This window comes from Petaurus breviceps, unplaced genomic scaffold, assembly GCF_028583685.1.
Source record: "Petaurus breviceps papuanus isolate PSGF00001 unplaced genomic scaffold, PetGlider_PUasm1.0 178, whole genome shotgun sequence".
NCBI lineage: Eukaryota > Metazoa > Chordata > Mammalia > Diprotodontia > Petauridae > Petaurus > Petaurus breviceps.
Window position 1 is genome coordinate 8568336 of NW_027185777.1, and position 13304 is coordinate 8581639.

Genomic DNA, 13304 nt, shown 5'->3' on the forward strand with positions numbered 1-13304 from the left:
AGATCTGCAGACCTAAGAGTACTATATTCTTATTCTATATGCCCAGAATTTTCTAACTTTGGGTATCTTTATCATTCTTCTACAGTTACTTATTGAGTATCTACCACAAGTCAGGGTGTGTGCTTGGCATATTTGTCCACTGTTTTCTGTCAGATAACCTGCTGCTCTGACTTCTGGTCTCTTATATCCAATACCACAGCAGAGTTATATGTTTTTCCTTTGTCTCTGCATGTGTGTGTGCACGCATGAGTACACACACACACACACACACACACAGTCCTCCCTGGCAGATTAGACCATTTTTGTTCTCTGCCTCATCAGGATGCAGGACTTCCTAAAGAAGCAGAGGAGGGATTTCTTATTGTTAGCGCAGAGGAGATAAGGATATTAGTCATCCAGCTAACTTTCCCACAGACATGTTTTTGTGAGGTTTTTGGCTTTTTTTTTTTTTACTTACATGGAGGTTGAGCTTGGATTATCCAGCTGCAGTTCTGGTTATTTTGGTACTTGGCCGGGTACAAAGGAGAGGAAATAGTACCAATAGAATCAGTGACTATGAAGCTTCCACAGGCTGAGAGCAAAACATACACATTTTGTTATATTAATTTTATATATATATATATTTTTCACATATAGATAGATCGGTTATAGATAGAGAGAAAGACCAAAACAGAAAGTATAGATGGACAGATAGGACATTCAGAAAGAATAGATAGAAAGACAGTAAAGATAGAAAGGATAAATAGAAAGACAGACAGACACACGATACGCAGTTGCTCCTAACTGACTGTAGTGAAATCCCAGAAGCTGAGTGCTCTGGTGAATGGAAACGTGCAGAGATTGTCCTGACTTCTCAAGTATTTCCCAGAGGCTCTGTCAGCAAGATAGTCTTCCTTACAGCTGCACATTAGCCCAAGGGATATTGGAAGGATAATTAGTGTTTGTAATAGTATTCCTAAATGCAGGAAGTGTGGAAGTGGAGCAGAGTTATGAATTTAGAGGTGATCAGTTGGCTTTGTAATTTCCACAAAGGTCTGGCCTTGGCTGCCTAACTCTATCAAATACAAAAAAGCATTGCTAGAAAGGGATTTACTTTATCATTCTGTATTTCTATAAATGCACATACAATTATCTTTCTAGAACATAGTAAATACCTTCATAGACTTAGAAGATATATGGAAGATGATCATACTTCCAAGTGTGAGAGGCCAATGTATGGCCAAATCCAATGACTTTACACAATACATCTTGCAATGAGATAGAACTGAAAGCATTTTGTCAGTCCACAGGAATTATTTCTGAAATTTCCATTTTTTTTAAACATATAGACCTCAAAAAAGAAATCAATGATTAAACGGCATCAGAATTCCATTAATTTATTATCCTTTCTGAACACCAATGTCAAGCCAGATTCAGAGGCAAAACAAAGTGAATGAACATTCTTTGGGGAATCAAATGTTCATCCATATGACATGTCACATTCTCTAGGAAGCCCCTGAAATAAAGTCACACAGTTTTAGAGCTAGAGAGAATTTTAGGAACTATCTGCTACAACTAGATGTAACTGCAGTTTACAAGTAAAGAAATCTAGGCTGAGGCTACTTAAATGTTTGTTGAAACAAAGTAGTACAAAGGCAGGACTAGAATCCAGGTCCCCTTGAATTCTGGTCTAGCATTTCTTTTGTGGAAAAAAAACCCCAAACAGAAAAGCATAAAAAGAGAATTGTAAATAAAACTGAGACTCTCCAAACTAGAGAGCTTGCTTTAAAAAAACACAGAATGAATTCAACATTTTACTTTCAAAGTTATCTTGCTTATCTGTGCTTCCTTCTAATCTTTTCTGTTCTCTCTGGTGTATTTAAACAAATGTTTCAGTGGCCCTCTTTTCTTCTTTCTCTCATTTTTGTATTGCCATTACTATTCCCTTCCTCCCAGTCACCCCCACTTGGAAAAAAAAGAAAAAAATTACAGCAAATAAAAACAGTTGAACAAAAATCCATACTGTGTCCATCTCTGAAAATGCATGTCTCTTTCTGCACCTTGAACTCATTGCTTCCCAGTTAGGAGGTGGATAACATCATTATGTCCTTTGGAAACATGATTGGTCATTGTTTTCATCAAGATTTTTAAGTATTTCAAAGTTGTTGCTTTTACGATGCTGTTATAGAAATTGTTCTTCTTACTCTGCTCACTTCAATTTGAATCAGTTAAAACAAATCTTACCAAGATTCTATGAGATTATCTCTTTTCTAATTTTTATAGTGCATTAATAATCCATTGCATTCATATGCCATACTTTGTTTGAGATCATGATTACTACTCCCATTTCTTTTAGTTCATCTGAAGCATAATAAATTCTTCTGTATCCTCTTATTTTCATTCTGTGTGTGGTTCTTGAAAACAATATATTTTTTATTTTACTTTCTAATCCATTCTGCTGCCCTCTTCTGATTTTTTGGGTAAGTTTATACCATTCACATTCATGGTTAGAATTGTTAATTGAGAAGACCTCTCTATCATAACCTCTTACATTGTTTCGTTTCTTAGCAGTAGGCTTCCATTCTTTAGAAAGAAGGTGGAAGTGAGGGGGTCAATATCAGTGGTTTATAACTGGTGTTCCATTACATAGATATTCAGTAATGTGCTTCTGTTATACATACATATATGCACACACACACACACACGCATATAACCCCAGTTTCTCTGCTGACCTCCACTTTTGCATCTCTGCCCACTGGACATTTCCAGCTGGATATCTTAGAGACATCTTAAATTCAATGTGTCCCAAACTGAATCCATTCTCTTCCATCTGCCCTAAATAACAACAAACAACAACAACTCTTCTTTTCTGGGCTTGCTTCCTTCTTCCATCCTTTCAGTTTCCCACGTTCATGACCCTGGCATTATCTTGCACTCTCTGCTCCCCTTCATTCCATCCATTCAATCAGCTGCTTTCACAGTGGCTCTCACGTCTGGCACCATCCCTACACTCATACAGGTACCTTAGTTCTGGCCCTCACCACATCTCCATTGATTATTTCTAGATTATTTCTTTTTTTTTAATGCTTTATTAACTTCTGATTTAACATCATTCGTTTCCACCAGATTTTGAGTTACAAATTTTCTCCCTGTTTTTCCCCCACCCATTCCCCCAAAACAGCAATCCCACAGGATATCCCCACCTCCAATCTGCTCTCTCCCATATTTTCTCCTATACCCATTTCGACTTTTCCATTGGATCTCTATGCCTCAGTGCCTGTATATCTTATTTCTTCATTACATGTAAGATGGTATTAATAATAATATGTATACACACACACACACACACACACATATATATATATTTGAATATTTGATTTTAAAACTTTCAATTCCAGATTCATTCCCTTCCCCCCTGCCACCCACCCCCACTGGGAAGACAAGCAGTTCAGTATAGGTTGTACATGTGCAGCTAATGCAAAACAATAACATAGTAGATATAATGTAAAAGACTGACTATATTTCCATCCCTCCTATCCCACCTCCCATTTGTTCTATTCTCTATTTTGATCCTGTCCCTTTTAAAAAGTGGGTGCTTCCAACTTCCCTCCCCCCCCCAGCCTGTCCTCCCTTCCATGACCCCCCCATTACCTTTCCCCCCCCTATTGTCCTGGAGGGTGAGATCCCCTATTTAGTGTGTATTTCACTCCCTCCTCAAGCCAGATTCAATGGGAATAAGGTTGACCCATTCCCTTTTGCCTTCCTATTCTTCCCCTCCATTGTAACCATTTTCCCTTGCCTCTTCTGTATGAGATAGTTTGCCCCAATCTGTCTCTCCCCATCTCCTCTCATTATATTCCTCTCACCTCTTAATTTCACCTTTTAAGTATCATCCCTTCCTGTTAAATTGGTCCTGTGCCCTCTATCTATGTATACCTGCAAACATAAATACACATTCACATATGTATTCAATGCCCATATACCCTCATATATAGACATTATATATATATATATATATATATATATATATTTCTAATCCCTTCAACTACAGAGAAAAGTTTCATAAAATACAATTATTTTTTTTCCATGTAGGAATGTTAATAGTTCATCTTTGATAAGTTCCTTATGATTTCTTTTCCCTATTTACCTTCTCATGTTTCTCTTGCTTCTTGTATCTGAATGTCAAATTTTCTATTCAACTCTGGTTTTTTCAGCAAGAATGCTTGAAAGTCCTGTATTCCACTGAATGACCAAATTTTCCCCTGAAACATGATACTCAGTTTTGCTGGGTAGGTGACTCTTGGTTTTAGTCCCAGCTCCCTTGACCTCCGGAATATCACATTCCAAGCCCTTCGATCCCTCAGTGTAGAAGCTGCCAGATCCTGGGTTATTCTGATTGTGTTTCCACAATATTCAAATTGTTTCTTCCTGGCTGCTTGTAATATTCTCTCCTTAATCTGGGAATTCTGGAACCTGGCTATAATATTCCTAGGAGTTTTCTTTTTGGGATCTTTTTCAGGAGGTGATTGGTGGATTCTTTCAACCTCTATTTTGCCCTCTGGTACTAAAACATCAGGGCAGTTTTCTTTGAGAACTTCCTGGAGGATGCTTTCTAGGTTCTTACTTTGGTCATGGCTTTCAGGTAGTCCAATAATTTTTAAGTTATCTCTCCCGGATCTATTTTCCAGGTCAGTGGTCTTTCCCATGAGATATTTCACATTGCCTTCTATTCTTTCATTTGTTTGGATCTGTTTAACAGCATCTTGATTTCTCATAAAGTCATTAGCTTCCATTTGCTCCAATCTAATTCTGAAGCAATGATTCTCCTCAGTGAGCTTTTGAGATTCTTTTTCCATCTGGCAAATTCGACTTTTTAAGGCATTCTTCTCCTCAGTGCCTTTTTGAGCCTTCTTTGCCATTTGAGTCAGTCTGTTTTTTAAGGTATTATTTTCTTCAGTCAGGCTGTTGACTCTCATTTCATAATTGTCTTGCATTGTTCTCATTTCTCTTCCTAATTTTTCCTCCACTTCTCTTATCTGCTTCTTAAGGTCCTCTATGGCCTGTAACCAGCTTGTATTTTCCTTTGAAGCTTTTGGTGCAGGAGTTCTGACTTCACTGTTTTCCTCCTGTTCCATGCCTTGCTCCTTCTTGTCCCCAAAATAGGAGTGTAACGTTGGAATCTTCTGTCTGCTTTGCTTCCTTTGCCTGCTCATTTTGCCACTCAATTATTTGACTTTTGGGCTTGTTGCCACAGTAGGACTCTGCCACCAGACAGGGGAGTTTTCGTCCCAAACGCTGGGGTTTTCTCAGTTGCTGGAGGTATTAGATGGGTGCCCTCTCTGAGGTCTCCACACTCTCTGGCAAGCTGGACACACACCCCAGGACCTCCACCCTAGACTGCAATCCAGATCCAAGCAGGTTAAAGCAAGAGCAAATACCCCTCAGACTGGTGCTTGGTCCCCCTACCCTCTGCAGGCCAGGAGCTGAAGCTGCCACGTGGTGCTGGCTGGTTGTGCCAGTTTCTCGCCCCGGGGGTAGAAGCCACGCAATCCCACTTACTGGGTCCCAAAGTCCAGACTGCACTGACCTCTCACCTTGTCCTTCGCATCTATGTATTGATAAATCTGGAAACGGCCACAGCTGCTGCTGATCTGGAGTCCCTCTGGCTGTGGCTGGTCAGGCCCGCCTGGGGCTAAAGCCTCGGTGGGGCTGGGCGCCGCTCCCAGAGCGCTGTGCTGGCCGATTCCTGCCGGCCTGCCGGGCTGTTCTCAGCTGGAGGTTAGCTTCTCTGTGTCATTTTGTGGGTTCTGTAGCTCCAAAGTTTGTTTAGAGTCCCCTTTTTACATGGATTAGGGAGGGTGGAAGCCGGAGCCGGGGGAAGGTCATGCTTCTCTATTTCTAGATTATTTCAATAGCCTCCCAATTAGTCTTTCCTCAAGTTTCTCACCACTCTAGGCCATGCTGCACATGGCTGCCAAAGCACTTTTCCTTAAACTCAGCTCTGACCATGTGACTGTCCCACTCAAGCAATTCCCATGGTTTTCTATTGCCTCCAGGGTAAAATAGGAAGGTCTGTATTTGGCTTTGAAAGTGCTATACAATGTGACCCCAAACTATCCTTCCAGCCTCACTGAATATTAGTCTCTCTGCTCTCAAACATGACATTTCATCTCCTGTTCCTGTCTATTTGCACTAGCCATGCCCCATGCTGGGAAAACAATCCCTTCTTTATCTCTCTTCATTCTTAAGCCCCTACCTTCTGCAGGAAGATGTTCATGAGCCCCTCAACTGCCAGTAACCTCCTTCCTTAAATACCTTGCTTTTAACTACTTTGTGTATGCTGGTACTTTTTTTATTCTTAAACTGTATAGACACACACACACACACACACTCACATGTACACACGTTGTCTCCCACTAGAATGACTGTTCTTTGTAAGCAGGCAGAATTTCACTCTTTGTCCTTATATTCCCAGTACCCAGAACCATGTCTGTAACATAGTAGGTGCTTAATAAAAACTTGATTGATTTACTCTATTCCATTGCTTCTCTTATCTTCACCTTACCCAGACTAGATCACCAGTTCTTACCTTTCCTTTTTTTTCTTTTTTTCCCCTTAACTCCCACATTCATTAAGTACTCTCCTTATGATACCAATGTACTCCTTTAACCTACAACTACTATTAGTATATATATATATGTATATGTGTATGTATATATATATACATGAATTCATTAACTTTATGATCAATAGATAAATGATCAAAGGAAATTAACACATTTCTCAAAGAAAAGTTGCAAACTATTAATAATTCTAGCTTTAGCAGATTAGGTGGTACAGTGGATAAAGTGCTGGGTCTGGAGTGATGAAGACTTATCTGCCTGAGCTCAAATCTGGTATCAAACACTTACTAGCTGTATGACCCTGAACAAGTCACTTAACCCTGTTTGTCTCAAGTTTCCTCTTCTATAAAATGAAGGATAAGGCAAACCTCTCTAGTACCTTTGCCAAGAAAACCCCAAATGGAGTCAGGAAGAATCAGACATGGCTGAAACAACTGAACAAACAAGAATAATAACTCCATAACAGAATGTCCATTTTATGAATAGTCAGGGAAATGCAAATCAAAACTAGTCTGAAATTTCATCCCATGTTGTGTAAATTTGCAAAAATAACAAAAGATGGAATTAGTCAATGCTGAAAGGAGTATAGAAAAATAGGCACACTGGTACATTGTTGGTAGAGGTTTGAATCACTACAAACAACCATTTTGGAAAGTAATTTGGAGTCATGCAAATAATGCTACTAAAATGTCCTGTGACCTCGAGGTGACATGTGACCCTCTGGGTCCTCAAGGGTGGCCCTTTCACCGAATCCAGACTTTACAGGACAAATTCCCTTAATAAAAGCATGTTCTGTAAAACGTTGACTCAGTCAAAAGGCTGTGTCCAATGACCTAGAAGGCCACATGTGGCCTCAAGGCTTCAGGTTCCCCAGCCCTGGTTCATATTCTTGAACCAAGAGATTCATTCTTTGTACTTGTATCCTCAGTACCTTGTATATTGTCTGGCATATAGTTTAACTTAATAAATACATGCTGAATGACTGATTGATTCCCTTTCCCCCCCTCTTAAAATTAAGGGAGCAGAACCAATCCACTCAAAATTGTTTTATTTCACTTCTTAAATGTTCTTTGAAGACCTTGTATTTCTGAAGGGATGCTTTTTTCACCCATTAGAATATTAGCACATCATCATCTTACCTCCTTTACTTATAAACCCTTTGCTGATAGCTCAAATATATTTATTTTCCTAGGTTTCTCCTGACTAGATTTTGCATTTCAAAGTTTTGACTCACTTTGGTCTTTTCTTCAGGAATACATGAAAGTCCTTTCATCCATTAATGATCCATTTTCCCCCTGTAGGATTATATTCAGCTTTTGGGGGGTAAGTTATTCTTGGTTGTAAGCTTACATCTTCTTTTCCCATTTAGAATAATGTATTCCAAGATTTTATAGCAGAGGTTACCAGGCTCTGTGTGATCCTGACTATGGTTTCTTGGTATTTAAACTTCTTTTTGACTGCTTGCAGTAATTTTTCTTTGATGTGAGAGTTCTGGATTTTGACTATAACATTCCTGGGACCTTTCCTTTTGGGGTTTCTTTTAGGAGATTATTGCCGTATTCTTTCTATTTTTACTTTGCCCTCCAGTTCTAATAGATCTAAGAAGTTTTAATTTATTATTTCTTGAAATAGAATATCCAGGTTTATTCCTTATCATGCTTTTCAGGGAGTCTGATGATTCTCTAATTATCTCTCCTTGACCTAATTTCAATGTAAGTTGTTTTAGATAGCAGATACCTTATATTTTTTCCATTTAAAAAAAATTTTCCTTCCAATATTTCTTATTGTTCCATGAAGTCACCAATTTCTGCTTGGTCTATTTTAATTTTCAAGGAGTCTGCTGCTTGGGTGTACTTTCTTTCCTAAGTTATTTCTCAATCTTCAATCTTTCCACCAGAGTTTTAATCTTTTTAAATCCCTCGCTATCCTGACTCCAATGAATTCTGACTCACCAGATTTCACCATGAAGCCTCAATGGTCTTCTAATTCTGGAAGTACCCTTAGCCTCTGGGACATCCCTCTACTCAGAATACTTCCTCGTCCCACTGGAGAGTTCCTCTCAGCACCTCCATTTTGAGGTAGAGCCCAAGCCTACCGTCCTTCCTACCTCTCCCTGCTCCACTTCTAATGTTCTTCATTCACCACTTTTTAGCCAGTTTCCCAGCATTCCCCTATTGGGAACCTTGTCTTCCCCATTCAATGTAAACCTGAGGGCAGAGACTTTCTTTGAGCTTGTATTTTTATCTTCAATGCTTAGCTCGGTGCCTGGGACATAGTAAGTCCTTTGAATAAATGCTTGCTGGCTGACTTTCTGTTGCTTCATTTCTTCCAGGTATTTTTTCAGGTCTTGTGGAAAATTCATTTTCTCCTTTGAGTTTCTGCTTCAAATTGTTGTGTGGTTAATTCTCTTCATCTAAGTTGGATTTAGGAGGGTTTCTGGATTTATAATGACTCTTTACCAAGGTAGTAGTACTGCTTATATTCTCAAGCCTTCATTCCTGAACTGGAATTTTTCACCAGGGTCAGCTTGTTTCCCATATCCACATTCTAAATTTCAAACTATGCTGGGACTTTTTTTGTGGGAGCCTTTAACTCTTTTGTGGGAGACAAAACCTTAAAAGCCACAGGTGTCTCCGAACCATTTATGGCCAGAATGCCCAGATTAAAGAGATTAACAGGGAATGACACCAACTTCCAAGTGCTCAGGAAAAAAGAGAAATTAATGAGGAAAACTACATGTATTTCACAAAACCACTAAAGTTGGTATTAGACTAAATTTCACAATTTTCCCTTTTAATTTACACTTAAGTTTCTTGTTTAAACAATCAGTTTTATAAAAAGTATGGATTTGTGAAATTAGAGACATTTGGTTTTCTTTTTCATCAAAGTTCTCCTCTGATTCCTAATTGTGCCATAAAAGTGACCTTGGTTTCTTGAAGGTTCTGCCAGGGGACCACACTGTCGGGCCATAGGAGAGTCTAAGAGCAGAACCTGGATGACTGACTGATTGCTTGCCTGTGAGGACCAGCCCAGCTATATTCAGGGAGGTTTATCACTGAGTTATTGCCCATGGGATGGATTTTTTTTTCAGTTATGACAATCCCTGAAGACAATCTACTTAGACTGGTGTTGGTGGTAGGAGTGCCCACATCGACAAAATCAGAGACCTTTAATGTACTGAAGAAAGCATTGAATTATTTCTCATATGAAAGATTACCTTTCAATGACATTTTGAAACCATAGCTGAGCCATTACAAAATATTTATTAGCCCATAAGACTACAATAGAGATTATGATTAGAAAGTTTTGCTTGATCTAATATACCCTATCCAGGAAGGATGTAGTTGACAGTAGAATGTAGGAGCCTCGAGATGAAAGAAGTGTCTTATCAGTATCAATAGGTCTTCCCCTCATCGGTTTTTTTTAATGATTTTATAGAAGTAACAAATAAAATGATTTTTAAACAAACAGTGTTAGGTGTTAATAATTCAAATAACAGCATCTTGCTCTCAATAAGCAAAGAAATTCAATGAAGAAAATAAAGGAAAAATAGGTTATAAAAATCAAAGAAGGTAAAATATGTAAAGCATTTTGCAAGCCTTAAAGCACTATACAGATGTCAGCTATTATTATTAATATAATTTTATAACATATTATGCAGTTATATAAAATAAAATTAGCCTTGAGTCAAAAACAAGAAAAGAAGACAAAAAGGAAATGGTGACAAGGAGAGAAAAAGAATCATTCTCATAGGATCACAGATTTAAAACTGAAAGAAGCCTTAAAGATCATCTAATCCAATGCCTTATTTTACAGATTAGCAAATTTCATCCCAATTATGATAATTAAGTGGTTTGCTCAAGGTCACAGAGGTCATACACATCAGAGCTGAGTTCTGAACCCAGATTCTTTGCCTCCACATCTTTCCACCATGAAATGCTGCCTCAGCCCGCACAGGGAGAATTTTGAGAGGGATCCTTCAGTAAGCAAATAAGAAGTACTCTGCTTTTGTACTATTATGAAATTCAATTAAGATAATCCAAATAAATTAGTTAGGATTTCCCTGCTCATCAACAATTTTCTTTGGACCATCTGGACTTCAGGTGAGCAGCAAGATCAACGTGTAGAAAAGGAGAGGCTAATGATACAAAAGACCAAGGGGCCATCCAGACATTCACATAGGACTTACCTTCTCTGAAATGAGCCCGGAAGCCTCTGTTCAAGCCGGCGCCGGTGGACTGAAATCTCACAAAGAGGGTATTTCTTGAAGAGATGATGGGGATGGGTCGCTGTCTTCCACAAAGGTTGGCAAGGACAGCAGACGCTGCATTTGAACCATCATGGACCTTCACAAAAGTGAAACAGCAGGCAAGACAGTTAGGATTTGAGATTCAACAATGTCAACAAATACTCATGCATAAGGGCCATCAACAGTAGACCACAAGTGGTGTCAGGAATATCATTTCTGCAATGAAAGAAATCAGCACAGCTGATCTCAATGCACAACAAGTTGCAGTATACCCAGTGAGGGAACTGGATTCTCTTCACTTAGGAAGTTGCCTATGGAAACTGATAAACAGAGAGAGTCAAAAACTGGGTTGGCACTTTTATAGGTTGGTCCATTATTCTTTGGTTGCAGAAATAACTGTCTTGGAAGTAAGGACAGGGAAAGTGAGTCAGGGGAGACCCCTTCATGGCACAACAGCACCTCTACAGGACCAGTGTTTCTGAGAAGTTTCCTCTGTGTGTCTCTGAGGAAGCCTCATGTACCAGTCTGTGCTGGGAACAGCCTGGGATATTGAATGAAGAGAGAACATAAAAGATTTGGGGCAATGATGTCCCTGGGTCAGTCAGGCCCCTTAAAACACCTACTGAGTCCTTCCCTGTGCTAACAATTGAAGGGTCATAATATAGGAGATAGATTTTGGGGGACTAAAGAAGCTTCAGTGTACTCATGTATAAAATAAGGGGAGTGGATGAGATTGTCTAGCTGGTTGATCCCAGCTCTCAGACCTATAAAGATAGGGTTAAAAAGAAATATATTTTTTCCTTGGGATTTATCACAACTGACTTTTTTCTTGTCATATTGCTACATTAATCTGTGATTACCACAAGAGCTAGTGTAATTTTCTGAGGTCACTTCTAAGAGCTTACAGCTAGAACTACTGCAGCTTCTATCAATGTTCTCATCTTTGTCAATATCTCTACTCCTTCTAATCTGATAATATGGCGTACACAGTAGATACTGAACGCATGGATGGTTGGATGAATGGACCAGTGAATGAATGGAGAAGGATCCTTGGTTGGAATCACAGTCTTTCTGGAAGCCTGTATGGATCTTTCTTCCATCTTTTCTCTCTTCATGATATGTTGAACAAAGAGCAGGGAAGTGGGAGGAAGAGAGCTACAATTTGCAGAGAATATCAGGGATGTGAATGTTAGTGTCTGGGTAGGAGTTTTATTCTCTATCATTATGAAAAAATGTCTATTTGTACCCTTTTGTTGCATTGTCAGTTTCTACCTTGCTTATAATTATATGTTATTAATTATTTTATTATATTATATATTAATGATGGTATATTCATTATATATAATGTGTCACCATTGGACATATCCTATTTTCGCATTAGACTTTTAGCTCCATAAGGACAGCAAATGTTTCTTATCCATCTTCACATCCCCTGTAGTATTTAGTGCTTTTACACATCAGACACTAAAAGTACCTTTGTTGCATCAGACTGAATGAATGATGAGTGACTAAGTGACTAACTGGTTGAGCTCCCAGACCATTCTTATGACCTTGTCTGATGTAAGATCACTCTTTTCTCACTCTGTAGTTGAACAATGGCGTGTATAGTCTAGAGGGAAATGAGTTCCTTGATTTTGGATGCTAGTTTCATAAACTTATTCATTTAAATAATGCAAGTAAGAAATTCATCAGGATAAAGACAACTAAACCTCTAAAACCCCAGCTTAAAATTACAATTTGGAAATCATAATCCACTTGCCTATGTTCACAGTAAGCTGCCACATATACTTCTTTTGGGAGAAAGGATTACTTTGTGTAAAATGCAAGCTGATTATTCATAAAGTCACTCAATATTTAGTTATAAGTGTAACTGAGGTTGGTTCACTCGAGCACATATATGGGAATGGGAATCATTTTGATTCATACTGCAATACTCCTAGGAACCAGTGAGATCAGTGATCTGGCTATTCCCCACAATGATACAGATCACAATGCATCCTACGTGGTTCTGGTCCATTTCTGCCCCTAAGTCATCAAAGCGGTACACCGATTTTCTGGGGGTCTTCTTTGAGTTCTTTTAAATATAGTAGACACCAATGGAGCACATGATCTGCCCTTTGGCTATCCTAGCTCTATGTGACTAGCCTATTTTCTTTTCCAATAATACATTTCTTTGGGGGCGGCTAGGTGGTGGAGTGAATAGAGCACTCGCCCTGGAGTGAGGAGGACCTGAGTTCAAATCTGGCCTCAGACACTTAACACAAAAACCAGCTTGTGACCCTGGGCAAGTCACTTAACCCCAATTGCCCTCCAAAAAGCAAAAAAAAAAAATTTTTTTAAATAATAAAAAAAGAAAGTTACACGGTGAACTTAGGGGCGGCTAGGTGGCACAGTGAATAGAGCACTGGCCCTGGAGTCAGGAGGACCTGAGTTCAAATGTGGCATCAGTCACT

The 13304-nt window shown here is 39.0% G+C and overlaps 1 protein-coding gene across 1 annotated transcript in view; it reads right to left on the minus strand.

The window, feature by feature from the left end:
• CUBN (cubilin) overlaps positions 1-13304 on the minus strand; it is a 298821-nt gene that overhangs the window by 128808 nt on the left and 156709 nt on the right. Inside the window, exons 32-33 of the mRNA XM_069086260.1 lie at positions 10792-10948; positions 458-571 (exon numbers count right to left, since the gene is read on the minus strand). Coding sequence (XP_068942361.1) covers positions 458-571; positions 10792-10948 — 271 coding nt within the window. The remainder of the gene's footprint in view (positions 1-457; positions 572-10791; positions 10949-13304) is intronic.